The sequence below is a fragment of the Sycon ciliatum genome, chromosome 12 (assembly GCF_964019385.1).
Source record: "Sycon ciliatum chromosome 12, ocSycCili1.1, whole genome shotgun sequence".
In the NCBI taxonomy this organism is placed as follows: Eukaryota; Metazoa; Porifera; class Calcarea; order Leucosolenida; family Sycettidae; genus Sycon; species Sycon ciliatum.
The window spans coordinates 10380254-10397054 of record NC_088654.1 but is presented as its reverse complement, the minus strand read 5'-3'; the positions used below and the strand labels follow the sequence as shown (position 1 = coordinate 10397054).

The window sequence follows — 16801 nt, the reverse complement described above, 5'->3', positions numbered from 1 at the left end:
CTTCGGCGCGACGAACGAATATTCTGCATTCTTCTTAAGTGGCTCAATCACTTCACTCAATCAGACCCAATATTCATGTTGTGTACAGATAATGTAGATACAGTAGCAAGATCCACTGGTGACAGAGCAATTTTGTTCACAGAACAAGCTTCACAGTTCTCAAAACATTATGTCTTCCCTCTCATCATCAACAATGCGGAGGAAATCATCGTTGGAGCAGCATACTACAGCAACGCAGCACGAATCTTCGAGTAAACGTATATTCGACTGTCACTGCCTGCTTTCGTACATATCCTTTTTGATGTCGGTATTCTTGAATCATGATTCCGAATATACTAATATTCCTTTGCATCAGTGCTGAAGAGGTGTATCTGTATTCACAATAATTGCACTGGTTTACCGTGAGTTTTTTGTTTGCCTTCTCCTCTCCATGTGCAGTGATAGACACATGCAAAGGAGCATATGTGGGATGCTATCATGATGATAACAGAACCAAGTTCTTCTGTGAGTGCCCGAGCGGGAAACTCTACGGCGGTCGTGATCTTGGCTGCCAGGACGCGAGCGTTTGCCGCCAGCAGTTTAGCACCAAGTGTACCCTCTTTCCAACCTGCACGCTACTGCCATGCACCTTGAACTACAACTGCGTATGTCTGCCCATGCTGACGTTGTCGAATAACGGATCCAACTGCCAGCAGATAAATGAATGTGCGGTGAATACCTCGCTGTGTGCAATGAACGAAATCTGTGTTGATACGTTGGCAAGTTATTACTGTACATGCAAATCAGGATACTACAGTGAGTCTATAAAGATATTTGATGTCATAGGAATCCGCACCTAGTCATTTAAAATGTATTTGACTGTACGGTACTCTTTGTCTTGTTCTTCAGTACATGTAGATTACATCAGAGTTGAACATACAGTAAAAGCTAGTATTAACTTCATAGTGGAAGTGGTTCCTTGGGATACTCTGTGATCAAACAATGTGATCAGCTGCATGCAGGCATCAGTAAAAGAGTACAAACTTGACAGCTGTAGCACTATGTTGTCCTATTTTGAACAGTTTCGCCGATTTCATTTCAGAATGCATGGATGCTGCGTTCTATGTTCAATTTCAATGTGTTTTTTTCTTTTTTTGGTCGGATGCATTCTTGTCCTGTTAGGAGGTGGTGGGATTTGCACCAACGCCAATGAATGTGAGGTTGGTGGATTCACACCCTGTGCAACAAATGAGGTGTGCATTGACTCACCAGGGTCATACACATGCCAATGTTCAAACGGATTTTCGGGTAAATTCTATTGTGGTGATTATTACAATGTTTGAAAGTGCTATGTCACACAGGGGCATTGGAAGGTAATTTAAGGTGGTACGGCCGCTGGAGGGTCGGTACGGTGTCCTTCATAAATGTTAGTTTGCCATCACTGCCTGCTACCTTGAACCATAGATCGCTTGGAAATCGAAGTTTCAAGACCTGAACCTGGATGCCCGGCTTGTTCAACATCTTCTGTATTTCTGAAGGGTCTGCCTCAAAGTCTCATGAAGACATCCTCAGCCGCAAGTGCAGCAAAGCTGGACGCCACAAACTCAAGCTTTGTCTGTCAGCAATGCCCTGCCTCAATTTCCAGCTGATTTATTTACTTCGAGTGGACGGAATAGATTTGAAACAATCGCTCTGGGAAGCAACAATTGCGATCACTTGGAGGAAGTACATTCGACTCGTCCACCCATCACACCTCATACATGTAATTCACCATGGCCATAGTGAATCCAAGAGTCAGTATTTGCCTAAAGAAATTGCCTTCTGACGTCATAGCTTTCAAGGCCTAATCTAAGTTTCTGAGTGCTAGCTCAAATTAGTAAATGACAATTCAGTCGCCCTCACAACTCAACATAAGCCCTCTTTATGGCCGAAACAGCTTGCCGTCTACGGCATTGGGGAGTACAAGAGTCTCAAATAGTTGCCTTTTTCTCTTTTCAGGCAGTTCACTTCCCCGACTGATCCTTTGAACTTGAATTTCTCTCGATCCTTTAAAAATTAATCCCTTTCTTTCTCTTCCGGTAGGACGTTCCAGAAAGTGACTGACTCCTGGGAAGGGAAATGACCCGAGTGCCATCAGGATGTGTGGCACGTGTTGTGAGCTGCCTTTGGAGTGACAAAAACTTGTCAGTGCCTCCTAGTTTCAGCCTGGTTCCAAAGCTCAGTTGGTTAGAACATTGCGCATGACAAGCGTGGTCCCGTGTTGAGCCCTGTTGGGTCTGGAATTTCTTTCTCTTTTCAGGCAGTTCACTTCCCCGACTGATCCTTTGAATTTGAAGTTCTCCAAACCATTCTAATTCAACTAATTGTGCCTGTTTTTCTTTCCAATCCCAGGATCTGGGAGAACATGTTCGGATGTCAATGAATGTTCTACAACCAGTAGCAGTGCTGTCACATGTCCACAGAACTCAACTTGCTTAAATACAATCGGGTCGTATGAGTGTAGGTGTGATGCTGGCTTCCAGGATATTCTACAACCCACATCGCTGACATCTCCTCGTTGTGAAAACATTGATGAATGCTGTAATGGCCAGGCGGACTGCTCTGCTGATATGCTATGCAAAGATACCGTGGGATCATATCAATGTTTGTGCAAAACGGGATTTGTCTGGCAAGGTATGTTTGCTGACAATATCAGTTGAAAGAGCATGAACAACTGCAACAGATCTGAAAGTTTTGCCTCGATCTGACCAGCCGTTCAAGAGTTCTGGCCGAAATTGTGCCTTTGTAAGGAACGTTTTTTTGTTCCACGCTGTCACTTTTTGGCAGCACTGTATTTGAATCTGGGGAGACCGTGCAACTTGTCGTATCATGGAAAACGCGAAAGTGTGCAGAATTTTGCTCCAAGTTCAAAAAATCACATTTTTTAGCCATGTATTGGGCTGCAAAGCCCACCGCCGTGCAGCAGGACTTTTGCCAGAACCCTCCTGATGTTGCAGATACAGTCAGACCTCGCTTAACCGCACACATCTGTTTTCCACAAAAACATCCGGATAGGCGAGGTAACCGGATAACTGAACACACATACTGTATATGCATGTGGCATGTCAAAAGCAGTGACATCATACATACATGTAGACGGGTCCTATGCAGTACAACTAGCGTGCCCAGTATGTAAACCAAGCGAGAAAAATGACAAGTGCATGCAACCAAGAGTACATGAAAACCAGAGTGTGCAGCTTGGGGCCTTTTCTGCTATGGGTGTCTGTCACGGCGAAATTCCGTGATTACATCATATTTGGCCCAGATCTAGGCGGGAAATGGCGTAGTGCGTACAACTGAGCTGCAGTTGTGCAGAAAGAGACCTGCTTGAATCCTGCTTGTACGCACTACATCACTAAAATGATGTAATCACGGAATTTCGCCGTGACAGCAACCCATCCGAGCTGCACACTCTTGTTTTCATGTACTCTTGATGCAACTGAGTGCTGTCCGCACACACCCAGCAGGTCAAGGACCTCATTTGCTTGTACAACTCATTGATACTAGCTTCTGCAGGCGCTAGCCAGCCACATGCAACCGGATACGACAAAGCATTTTGTACACATTTTAACCAGTTTGTACACAAAATCATGCACCGGTATGCGGATCGCGAGGTCCGGTTATGTTGTATGCATAACATATGCTGCACATTGGTAACCAGCGATTTTCTTCCGGATGGCGAGGGATCCGGATAAACGAGGACCGGATAAACGAGGTCTGACTGTATGTGGCTGGATTATTGTAGTTGACGTTGATTTAGTGACTTTGGCAAGTTTGAGTCGTGTCAAGAAGTCAGGTAGGATTCAGTACTAGGCGGTAGTGGAACGTGAGTGGTAGTCTTTGCCGATTTTTGAGGGTATCCTTGATTTGGTGTGCAGCGCTGTGGAAATGGCTTACTGTGGAGGTCCCAGGACTGGATGTTGTATCAAAGGTACGACCTCGTAGCACGCCCTGAACCTAAAAAAATTCAAAAATTCACTTGGTTCTTTGGGAGTCTGTCAGAGAACGCCCACTCGTGCCATTGTGACAGATTCCAGGGCCACGTTGAGGAGCCCTATCCCACCACCCATGGCTGCTTCTGGACTTTTTTCGGTTTGAATCCCGCACACGGACAGAATGGGCAAGATAATGTGAAAAAAATTGTAAATGCATTTTTTTAGTGCTGAAACGAGTACTCCATAAGCTATCGAGCGAGTACTGTCACTATCGAGTCGAGTATCGAGTACTCTATAAGCACACATGCGCATATATGTCATGACGTCAGTACCACATACCCAATTTTTTGCACACCATTTACGCAATTCAATATCCTTCAATAAACACACATTTTCATTGCAAAGCCACATGGACGACGGACGTGTACGTCACTATCAAGTTTTTTTAGTTTTATATTTTATTTATTTATTTATCGAGTATCGAGTCCTTTTTTGATATCGAGTCGAGTACTCAACGAGCGGGTACTCGAGTACTCGGCGTACTCGTTTCAGCACTAATTTTTTTGCCCCTGAGTGACTCGCGCACCGTGGCAATATGCCGGAGTTGTGAGTTTTTCCGGCCTGTAAAGCCTGTCAGTGAAGCGCAAGAACTTTTAAATCATGTCCAGAGGACCGGGATAGTGGCAGGAGTGTGTGGTGAAAATTTCACTCAAATCCATTGAGAGAAACCAAAGTTACGGTCAATTGAACGCCACATGAAATTTATGGTTAGGCTGCCACCTTAACCCTTTAAGAGCCACAGGAAAATTTCATAATTCTGCATTTTTCGTGTTCCTTGGATCATAGCTTCAGTTCTACTCACTCAATCCTCAAAATCTAGGGCTTCCTGGAAAGGTCTCCGCGAGAGGAAGAGAATGAGGTCGATCATGATAGCCCCAAATGCGTCCAATTGCGTCCCGCTCCAGATATTTCATTTTACTCGATCGTGGAGTTGTAAAAAAATTTCGCTGTGTACTCTTGACAATATCAACAGTGAAATCCGTGCAAATTCGAGTAAACCAGCGTGACGAAAAGTCTCAAAATTTTCAACACTAAAGTCGCACTTCCCGCTTTTGAAATTGCCGCGATCGCGGCTCAACTTACGAGTGATTTATCTCAGGAATCGTTGCTCGCAGCATTTCGCGGATTGTTTCTCCCGACAGGTGAGAGTTTTCTCTTCGCCCTGGATATTTCGATCACTGGGTTTGAGCGAGATTGGACTGAGTTACGATCTTTTGCAGTTTTGCATTTGAATGCGTCATTTACGACGCATTCAAGTATGGGGCGGCTCTTAAAGGGTTAACATGCTGGTTTCAGGAGAATGGTAACGGTAATGCACCTCCATGGCTCTGAACCATTGTGTGGTTCCAGACAGGTTGAGGTCTATCTTGAGCTGCAGTGCTGGAAGCTAGTCTAAGCGCATGTTTATAATAGATGCCAAAAATCACTTTGAAGTGTAACGTGCGGTTTAAATGAGCAGTGTAACGATACTGAAGGAAGCTATCGATGTGTTTGCAAGGCGGGATTTTGCCTTCAAGGTAGGATACCATCGCATAACTATTGAGATTACTATTGTCACTGCTGTTGACGGCTGTCCCTTTAAGTGCAACTTTTAAAAAGCAGGTGCATGATATAGCTTTCAACAGAACTCAACACGACACAATGAATATGCCTTGGGCGGGCCTGGAGTAGTGTTTGGCGGATAATGCCCGCAGAAAATTGGCAACGTGTTGTCTCTTTTTTGGACGGTTTCATGCATGTTTGGTATGTTGGCGAAGAAATGGAGCAGAATTCAAGGAGGGTGAGTGACTTGACTTTTGTATGGTTCTGGCATATTCATTTCTTTTCGAGCAGAATCTACCAACTGTTCGAGCCTTATCCACCAAAGGCTAGCGTCTCCATGGCGGCTAAAACCGTCTACCTGGACGTCCAACGTGTTTTCAGATAAACTACAACAGCAACGACCAATTTTATTGACGACTACCACCAAGAAGAAGTCACTTTCAAAGCGATAGCGCAAGAAGTCTTTTCGCTTTGATCGCGGTGACCAAATAACGACATCGGTTCTGTTTTCTGCAAACATTCGAATTTTGAAAAATCGCCAGGACTCCGGTTCTTGCTGCCAATGCCTCACATGTAGATAGAAGAGGAGTTGAAATATTATGACTGTGTATGAAATGTACTGGTGCTAAGTAAACTACTCTAATTTCAGAAATTTTCGGTGCTCAATATTTTCGGTATGAGGGCAACAGGCCGGGTTAGGTGAACAGAAATTTTCGGTACAGAGAAGCAGTTCCCTATTGGATCATTATGTGTGTTAGTGTTTGTTTGGTGTATTGAAATTTTAGGTATGAAACAAGCGCACCGAAAGTACAGAAAATAAAAGTACACCGAAAATTTGTGAAATTACAGTAATCCAACTACAAGACTGTCATTTGACAGTACCTTGGAAAAGGACTGTTTAGCAAGAGCAGCTAGCAACTGCAAGGATATGCAGCTGCACTGACAACATCTGTAGACATCTGGGGCAATGGCTTCTAACTTTCTTCCTTGCAACCGATGCTGACAATCCGTGACTGTCAATGCTTATGCTGTCCGCCTAGGAAAAGATGACGTATGTGAAAATATCAACGAGTGTCAAACCTCTGCTGAGAATCCCTGTACGACCACATCACAGTGCATTGATACCGATGGATCATTTGTGTGTCTGCCAACTTGGCGTGGAGAAGCTCTTTTCCCATCGTCGACTTCCAGCAAAGCAAGTGAGTCCATCATAGTTTTATCTGGGGTGCCATTGGAAGGGTGAAGCATATTAAGATTGAACTCGGATAATGGGCCAGAATTGAATGTAAAAGTAGAAGAAGGAAACCCATGGGAAAGAGTTATGAAGCAACTATCCACGACTGTAAATAAGTTGGTTTGCACACTGGAGATGTGTTAGACCCAGGCCTTAAGTTGTTGTATGTCTGTAGCCTGTCCGTTTTTTGCCGTGTTATTGCACGTTCTGACTGTTTTTGTAACAGCTGTGGGTAGTTGCTTCTTAACTCGTTCACATGTGTTTTCTTCTTCTTTTTCACATATTTCAAGAGTTCGGAATTTGAAGAGGACTTGACTCGAGGACACTGTTATTATAATTATTTTATCATGGCGCCTGTGTACACTTAAGATGGAGTATTTCGGTCTAGTGGTACTGGTCCGCACCTGTACTTGTAATGTACACATTGTCACATTCTATGAGTTCAAACATACAATGTAGTGCTCGTGGAATTTGAACCTGGCTCGTACTTTTGAAGTGCTGTACAGTAAAACCTGTAACTAAAGACCACCTTGACTAGCGACCAACCTGGTATTACACACCACTTTGCCAGGCACGGACCGTCTCACATTCACATATTTACAGTAAAACATGTGAACAACGACCACCCCTTCGACTTGGCGCCAGAGAAAGCGGTACATAGTGGCAGGTGGTCCTTAGTTAGAGGTTTGCACCGCACAACCATAATTATATGTTCTCTCTCACACCTCACATTTGCAACAGCAAAACCACAGTGCAGGGTCGGCTGCGAACAGCCACATTGCAAGACAAAGAGCAAAAAACAAGCTTCGCAAATATTCGAAGTTCGAGAGAACATTGCTTCTCGTTTCTTTCGAATTCTCAGCCAACGAGAAGCGTACACAATGTGAGACCGTCCGTGCCTGGCGAAGTGGTCTCTACAACCAGGCTTGTCGCTAGTCACGGTGGTCTTTAGTTACAGGTTTTACTGTAGTACCAGGCTGGTCGCTAGTCACGGTGGTCTTTTGTTACAGGTTTTACTGTAGTACCAGGCTGGTCGCTAGTCACGGTGGTCTTTAGTTACAGGTTTTACTGTAGTACCAGGCTGGTCGCTAGTCACGGTGGTCTTTAGTTACAGGTTTTACTGTAGTACCAGGCTGGTCGCTAGTCACGGTGGTCTTTAGTTACAGGTTTTACTGTAGTGCCAGGCTGGTTGCTAGTCACGGTGGTCTTTAGTTACAGGTTTTACTGTAGTACCAGGCTGGTCGCTAGTCACGGTGGTCTTTAGTTACAGGTTTTACTGTAGTACCAGGCTGGTCGCTAGTCACGGTGGTCTTTAGTTACAGGTTTTACTGTAGTACCAGGCTGGTCGCTAGTCACGGTGGTCTTTTGTTACAGGTTTTACTGTACTTGCATGAGTCTATTATGAACTTAGCGCTTTGGGGCATCATTATTAATTTCTATTTTCCTCTTTTTGCACCACGTTACTCTATTTACGTCAAAAGAGGTGAACTCGGATGGAGAACCAAGGATAAATTTATTAGTGTTGAAACGATCTCACCGGATACTCGTTATCTCGCTCGCCAGAAACTCGGCTCGTTTGTGCGGCCAGCTCGTTTGCACTAACGAACACCGTACACCGTACTCCGTACACATGGCAGTACATGTCGACCGGGGCCGCGCGGGGAGTCGTAAAATATTTTACGACTCCCTGGTCGATCGAGAGTCCAGTCCCGCGCAAAGTGAAAATCACTCGCAGTTACAGGTGACTGTATGCCTGCACGACACTTGAGTTGTTTCAGTTGTCGTTGCAGCTTTGGTGGACTCTACTGATGTCTTGTTCCGCATCTGCTGACCTGTCGCAGGATATGCTTCGGTCACCTCTCCATTCGAGTGAAAGTTACGCTCAGTCGTTTGGAAGTTTTTTCCCGCGATGCAGCGAAGACCAGGGCTACTTGCAATCTTTGCAAAACGGTCTATTCTTACAAAGGCTAATCGACGATGGCGCTGAAAAGACATCTCGACACCAAACAGCAGTCCGAAGTGAAGCAGCAGCAACCCCAAATGCCGGCGGTGATAATTTGAACCAGCTGAAAAAAATCGAACTTAGAAAAAAATATTCAAAAAAATATTCATATTTGCCACATCAATGAAACTCGTTAGCTCGCTCGATAGCTTGCTCGTTAGTGGAACTGATCGCTTGTTTGTTATAGATACGCTCGTTTCAACACTAAAATTTATAGTAAATAAAAAAGGACCGAGAAGCTGCAAGTTACGCTATACTGCCGACAAACACCACCAGTTACTAAACAATCAGCTCATGCGATAACATTGCACGACACTGACCGACGGCACTGACGTTCTACAACCAACTGGCTACCAGCTCTAGCACATCTTGGATGTGCACTCCAACAGCCATCCAACTTGGAAGGTTCTAAGTTATAGACATAACATGATCGTGCTTATCTTGGTTGGGCTCAACTTCCCCTCCTCATGTTATTTCTATAACTTAGAACCTTCCAAGTTGGAAGGCTGTTGGAGTGCACATCCAATATGTGCTGGAACTGCTGGCCAGTTAGCTGTAGAAGGTCAGTACCGTAAGTCAGTGGTGTGCAATGTTATCGCATGAGCTGATTGTTTAGTAAATGGTGGTGTTAGTGAACATTATAACGTTACTTCTTGTTTCTTGGTCCTTTTTTCTTTACCATATTCAAAAGAAGTATTTTTTGTGTTGTGTTCTAGCGTCATTAGCATCATGTACTGCATACGGTTAAACCAAGGAAGAAATATTTTTGCAACTCCAAAAAAATTGTTCCAACATGAAAAATGAAAAAGTGCGACTTGTATAATTATAAAATGAAAAGAATCACGAGGAAACGACTTATGAAGCAACTATTCACGACTTTAACAAGATTATATGCAGTCAGAAAGTGTGATAACAGGGCACAAAACTCACAGCCTACGGAGGCATTCAATGACCCAAGACCTCGCTTTCACACCTCCAGAGCTAGGTCTCAGGTCATTGAATGTCTCCGTAGCCTGTGAGTTTTGTGCCCTTAATGTCTCAGTGTAACGTAGAAGCTGCGAAGTACTGTATAGCAGGAAATTTTCGGACGGAATATATTTTCGGACGATTTCGTACACGGCCTTTTTGTACTAAAATTAATTCCGTACTAAAATTTGTTCATGTGACTTATGTACACTGTACATGGGTACTGCTTGCGAATACGTGCATTTAGCATGCAGCACTGTACGCAAATAAAATCCGTACGAAAGGTCGAAATTCGGCTTTGTCCGAAAATAATTCCGTCCGAAAATGTCCTGCTATACAGTACCCTGACATTTAAAAATTTCGGAACACTACACCACACAACATTGTGCTCTTGACCCACATTTACAACACTATACTGTCCACAGAGAGTAATTTTTTTTAACACCTTCATTTTCATATATCGGCCTATTCCCTACTCCAAATCGGCATGTTCTGCGGATTTGTAGCCGTGCTTGGCAATTTTAATCCAGCAATACTATTTTGTAGGTGTGTAACGTACAGGTTCCTGCATGAGTTCGAGGGCAGCACCGCGGAATCCAGCCCGCGCCGCCATAGCGTCAAGAGCTGCATGAACAGCGGTGCCGGTGGTGACCGAGTATGAGTGACTGGAACGTGTTTCCGTATGCACCCAAGCCAAATAAGCAAAGAGATACATGACATGCGCACCACGTGCCCATGCATTGTGTTTTCTGATTGTTTACTGGTACAGTACTCAGTAGTACTCCATAGTGCTTTTTTCTCGTGGTGGCCATTGACATTGTCGACTGGGAATCGGGCATTCTGACAGTTCTGTTCCTACGGATTTTTCCCAGGTCTTGATCGGAAACCTGGGAAAATTGCGCGGTTCCTGCAGGTTGCTGAGCATTACGGGCTTTGGTTGAGGTTCATCCGACTCGTCCAAGATGTCCTTCGTGAGCGACTCCGCAATAAAGGTTTCAGTCTCTTCCTCAACTTTTTGGAGGAGCTCATTCACATTGCCAATATCGTTCAGCAAAGAAGTTTCTTTTCTCCCAGTTCCAGATCAAATGTTTCAGCACCATGATGACAGTTGTGGTTGCAAACAGTCGCTCTTCTGCTTTAGTTATTTATTAGTAAGCTCTTTTTTTATCTTGTTGGTTTTCCACTTAGTCGCTATTTTCGCGCAATCCGGTGCCTTGTATTTTATGAAACACGCTGCAAGTAACCAATGAAAGACCATGAAGTAGAGAGTCAGTCCAGTGGCTACTGGCACTATTGCCCGTCGTCAAGTGACGACGGGCAGTCGCATCCGTTAATGCCCGTCGCCAAGTAGCGACGGGCAGTGGAATCCGTTCCTGCCCGTCGTCACTTGATGGCAGGCAGTGGAGTCCGTTCCATTACCTTTGAGCAGACAGGCTTTCCAGCCCGTGCTGTTAGATCTGTCATTGGTCAACTCTAAGGCGACAATCACGTGACATGCGGGAATGCTATTTTATGTACTTAATCAATAACCGCCGGCTGGCATGGTATAATAACCTTTCTGCTTCTTCTTTTCCTGTTTTCATTAATTAATGGCATTTTTCTTTTACCTCTAAATTAATGGTTCTTTACAATCTGTATCGCATTTTGTGGGTTCAGCAATACAGAATGTACGTATTTAAACTAAGCCTTCAGGCTGATGGCATTAAATAAACTTGGGGTTGTGAAGAAGACCTTTTTTTGGAAAGTCCAATCTTTCCTTCGTTCTTTCTATTCAGGTGATAGCACTACAAGCACAACAGCAGCTGTTCAAATCGCCACGCTAGCCGTGGGAACCATACTGCTCGCTTGTGCCATCGCGAACCTTCTCGTGGTCAGCAAGGTGAGAAAACAACAGCAGTGTGACAAGATAATGCACTTAGAAAATGCCGGGCGCGATCAAGAGATGCAGGAGGTTATCCTTCACCCCAGGCCTGGGTTTCCAAGCCATGCACGGCTGGGCAATTCTCAAGCTGAACCTTCGACAGTGACCGCCAACATCGGATCCACCTCTGCTCCTCGTGCAAAGAGTCCGCGGCATGGGCGCACCAACATCAATTCTCAGCAGGCGGTAAACCGTGACACTTCCCAGCAATGTGGCTTGGTGCGGAACGAGGCATATGGCATTCATGTGAACACAGGCATACCACAAGGCGATGAACATAACCCACATCTGGAGACCATCATGAGTTCTCCTAGCTTTGAGGAACCAGGGTACGAAATGACCACCTAGACGTTGAGCACACAAAGCCCTCACATTGCCCTCACATTGCCCTCACATTGCCCTCACATTGCCCTCACATTGCCCTCACATTGCCCTCACATTGCCCTCACATTGCCCTCACATTGCCCTCACATTGCCCTCACATTGCCCTCACATTGCCCTCACATTGCACCCCCTCGGATAAAGTGTATAACAACTCTCCCTCTCTCTTTCTCTATCTCTATTTCTGTCCCTATGTCTCTGTCCCGCTCTTTCTGTCAGTCTGTCTGTCCGTCTTCTGTCTGTCTGTCTGTCTGCCTGTCTGCCTGTCTGCCTGTCTGCCTACCTGCCCGCCTGCCTGCCTGCCTGCCTGCCTGCCTGCCTGCCTGCCTGCCTGCCTGCCTGCCTGCCTGCCTGCCTGCCTGCCTGCCTGCCTGCCTGCCTGCCTGCCTGCCTGCCTGCCTGCCTGCCTGTCTGTTTGTTTGTCTCTCTGTCTGTATGTGTCTCTGTCTCTCCGTCTATCTGTATCTCTGTCTGTCTGTATATCTGTCTGCCTGTCTGTCTGTCTGTTTGTCTGTCTGTATTTCTCTCTCCTTGTTCCTTTACCTCTTATCGAATACTAGCCAATTTGCCCTCTCAATTTTCTTCCTCTACTGCGCATATAGTTACTTGTTTCCGTTATCTTATAATAATAATAATAATAATAATAATAATTTAAATAACCGACGAGGAGACAACAGTCGTAAAATAGCAATGAAAAATATCAATTGTGCACTCATAATCATGTATAAACAATTAAAATGAAACAATTCCAGAACGTTTTCGTGTGACCATCATCAGTGGAACATCGTCACATAGTAAGAATCACTAAAACAACCAGTTATATAGCTAGAGTAACATGATAAGAAGCGTGAGAATGCAGCACAGCTAGCGGTTATGCATAACGCGTGTAGTGTGAACCTTTGCAGTGTATCTGAGAATGGTAGCAGTAGATGAATGTGGCAGCTGTGAGTGCGTGTGAACAAAAACTGGTGAGTGTGTATTATTTAAAAAGTGTGAGTGCTACAACATTTTCTTTTTGCTTGCATAGAACAGGGTCACGTGTGCGAATATATACAGCTTCCAACACCTGCAACTGCTTAAAGAAACGCGCGCGACAAATAACACTAAACCAGGAATCGTCAAACAACTTACGACAATCCGGACTGGACACCAAATGCTTGTAGATGGCAGACTTGCTCTTGTCGATGTCGAACTCCTCCTCAACACACGAATCTGGTGTAACTCTTGACGACAACAACACGGCATGGGAGACCACCGGACGATCGTTCGTTAACAAACCTGACGGCGGTAACGGAAAGATCACCAGGAGAACGAAATGAAAATGGAGGAAAAACGAATCTGAGGAGAAGCCAGAGACTAGCGGAGACACGACTGAGAAGAATGGAGAAGGCGGAACCAGTAGTGGCAGGTGAAAGTACGGGCGCAGCAGTGAACACGTCAAGGAGAAAGAAGCGATGGCATGAGGAGATGGAGATGGAGGATGATGATGGGGATGAACAGGATGGTCAGGAGGAAAGCAAGGGTGAGCGGGAGCAGGAAGTGGAGGATGAGAGTGATACGGACGAGGAGGAGTTCGACATCGACAAGAGCAAGTCTGCCATCTACAAGCATTTGGTGTCCAGTCCGGATTGTCGTAAGTTGTTTGACGATTCCTGGTTTAGTGTTATTTGTCGCGCGCGTTTCTTTAAGCAGTTGCAGGTGTTGGAAGCTGTATATATTCGCACACGTGACCCTGTTCTATGCAAGCAAAAAGAAAATGTTGTAGCACTCACACTTTTAAATAATACACACTCACCAGTTTTTGTTCACACGCACTCACAGCTGCCACATTCATCTACTGCTACCATTCTCAGATACACTGCAAAGGTTCACACTACACGCGTTATGCATAACCGCTAGCTGTGCTGCATTCTCACGCTTCTTATCATGTTACTCTAGCTATATAACTGGTTGTTTTAGTGATTCTTACTATGTGACGATGTTCCACTGATGATGGTCACACGAAAACGTTCTGGAATTGTTTCATTTTAATTGTTTATACATGATTATGAGTGCACAATTGATATTTTTCATTGCAATAATAATAATAATTGCAATTTCAAATTTGGACTTCACGGAGAATTTCAAAGTTTTAGGAAATTAGAGGCCACGTGCCACAGCACGCGTAATAAGATAATTCCGTTATCTGCTAATTCTAATTTGTTGTCATTGAAGCTTGTTCCTTCCGCTGAACCCGAAACCCAGGATTGGGTGAGGTGGTCCCTCGCTGTATTGTCACATTTTACCCTTGGTTCTGGGTTCTCATAAAGTTCTCTGCTGGACTGTGCACTTCAGTATAACGTTTGGAACAATTCCATCTGCAGGGCTATACTAGGCACATCATTGGCTGATGTGTCCAGTTCAAGGATGTATAACACTTTTTGCTACATTATGGTATTGGGCTGATTAGGTATAGTTGCGCTCTGTTTCTTCTGCATTTCCCCCAATTTTCATCACATGCATTCTCTCAGCATAGCAGTCCATGTGTGTGTGTGTGCACACGCGCGCGCGTGTTTGTGTGTGTGTTTGTGTTCCTAGAAGCGTTTCCTTGCTCACTTTTCTTAACTCTCGTTGCACTCAGGAGTCTCCTATGTTCAATTTTCGTATTCCATTGCATTTGATCATTTTTGGGCTGATCATGCGCCAGAGCACACACACAGCCACTTTCGCACACCGTTGCTGTCCGCCGTTTCCGGATGTTGGGTCATGTTCTGAGGATGCCCTCAGATGCCCCGCCACAGCAGGCAATGGACAACTACTTCCGTCGAGATGTCACCGGTGTGCGTGGACGCCCGAAATCGAACCTGGCCACGGCAGTCAAGGCAAGCACAGCTGCCAGAGACATGCCACTGAAGACCATGACTGATCTGAGTGGGCTCAGAATGCGCGCTTTGGACAAGCAATCATGGAGGGAACTCTCAGCCTGAGCTGGTTTTGCTCGCGGCTGCAACGCACGGGGTAGTGAACCCAGGACAGAAGCGGACCAGGCATCATGACTTTGCACATCTATCGTTATGCTGCTTCATTACGCGACCTGTTTTATTATTATTATTATTATTCATGCGTCTTTCAATGTGATTTTATTATTAAGAATGAATGCTTTGCTCGCGTTTAAAAAACGTACCCCAGCGTCTTGACCAGCGACTTGTATGGACCCCTATATTGATCATTGTCCAGACATTTCTGACTCTGAGATAAGGCAAATAATAAATGTGAGTTCATTCCACAGGGAGTGAGCAGAGCGCCGAGTCAGATTCGTGCCTTGTTGTCGCACTATGTGACGGTATTATAATAATTATGTTAATACCTCGTTGCCTTGGTGGACTGTTAGTCACATCTCGTACTTGAAAGGTAATGAGCTTCGCTTTCCAGTGATGTAAGTTTGTTTGCAATGGGACTAGATTTGAGTGAGCGGCGATGAAAGTCTTTAACGGTAACCCATCATTGGAAAAATACACCAGCTTTTGGATGAAAAGGTGGAGCTAAGTGCTGATTTTACAGAAGATATTGACGCAGGATGTGTACACTCAATTACATGCAGCTTACACATGTGAAACTACCATAATAAACGGAAAAGGGTAGAATGGAACATAAGCCTTTTTTACGGGCAAACAGAATACAGTTCACGGTGGCATGGTGAATGAATAGAACACAAGATCAAGAGGGGTAAGTAGCAGCATTCGGCCTTGTCCAGATTCTTGTCAACCACCACACTACACCGCTGCGCTCTCCGGCCGTCCTCGACACGTTGCCACAGCACACCATCAGCAAAACGACACTTCAGTTGTTACTCTGCTCCTTCAGACAGTTCCTCCCTTTTTTGCAACAAAAGGGTGAAGTTCACTATCCGTTAGCTATTCCACATTATCAACCTTCACTGACGAGATCCTGAAGATCGAAACAGCTGCTGACTGAAGGAGCAGAGTACCAACTGAAGTGTCCTGTTCCTGATGGTGTGCTGTGGCAATGTGTCGAGGTCGGCCGGAGAGCGCAGCGGCGTGGTGTGGTGGTAGAAATAATAAATGAATAGAACACGACACCAAAAGAATGAAAACAATTGTATGTGTGAACAGAAAAATTTGGTAGAGGAAAAACCCAATAGTCCATAATCCACTTTTAACATCAAAATCAAGAAAAAAAAAACAAGAAAAAAGGAAATGAAAAGAAAAGAAAAAGCCAGGAAATACAAGGGCACTGTCCTACCCATCATCATCTCCAAAAACCTCACAGCCGGCCCTCCGAGATTGCCAACTCTCGCAAAGCATTTACAGGACGGTGATATGATGATCGGGCCCCGCGGATGCACCTGATCGCCGAACGCAAAAATGCAAAAGTGAGTCGACACCAGACATATGTCATTGTCTCGGCATACAACTTCGCGTCCCCAATTGAAATGAGACCACACAGGCGCTTGACAAATCTGGCGCACAACAACCGGCCGTTGTGAAAACTAGTGGGCTAAATGTCCCACGGTCCACATTGATGAAACGCTCAGCATACTTTAGCTTCTCCTTCCTCTCATGCTCCGCCAACAGTTTCTCGAGAGGTCTGGTGGCATAGGACGAAGCATCGGGATGAAAAACCCGGACAGCCAGGAAAGCATTCTGTGCCCTGGTCCACCGCCCTCGAGCCCGGATGTCAGCGCGAGCATCGTTGGCTGTATTAGCTGAGGCTGCCAGAAACACCTCTCCCGAAACCGGAGC

General features: G+C 45.1%; 1 protein-coding gene across 2 annotated transcripts in view; it reads left to right on the top strand.

Annotated features, from left to right (window-relative positions):
- The window catches only part of LOC135828447 (adhesion G protein-coupled receptor E2-like), a 62819-nt gene extending 49979 nt beyond the window's left edge, over positions 1 to 12840 (top strand). For both annotated transcript variants that reach the window (XM_065340898.1, XM_065340899.1), the window contains 5 exons: positions 439 to 795; positions 1162 to 1287; positions 2371 to 2652; positions 6596 to 6754; positions 11533 to 12840. In XM_065340898.1, coding sequence (XP_065196970.1) covers positions 439 to 795; positions 1162 to 1287; positions 2371 to 2652; positions 6596 to 6754; positions 11533 to 12026 — 1418 coding nt within the window. In that variant the 3' untranslated portion in view covers positions 12027 to 12840. The remainder of the gene's footprint in view (positions 1 to 438; positions 796 to 1161; positions 1288 to 2370; positions 2653 to 6595; positions 6755 to 11532) is intronic.
- The last annotated feature ends 3961 nt before the right edge of the window (positions 12841 to 16801 follow it).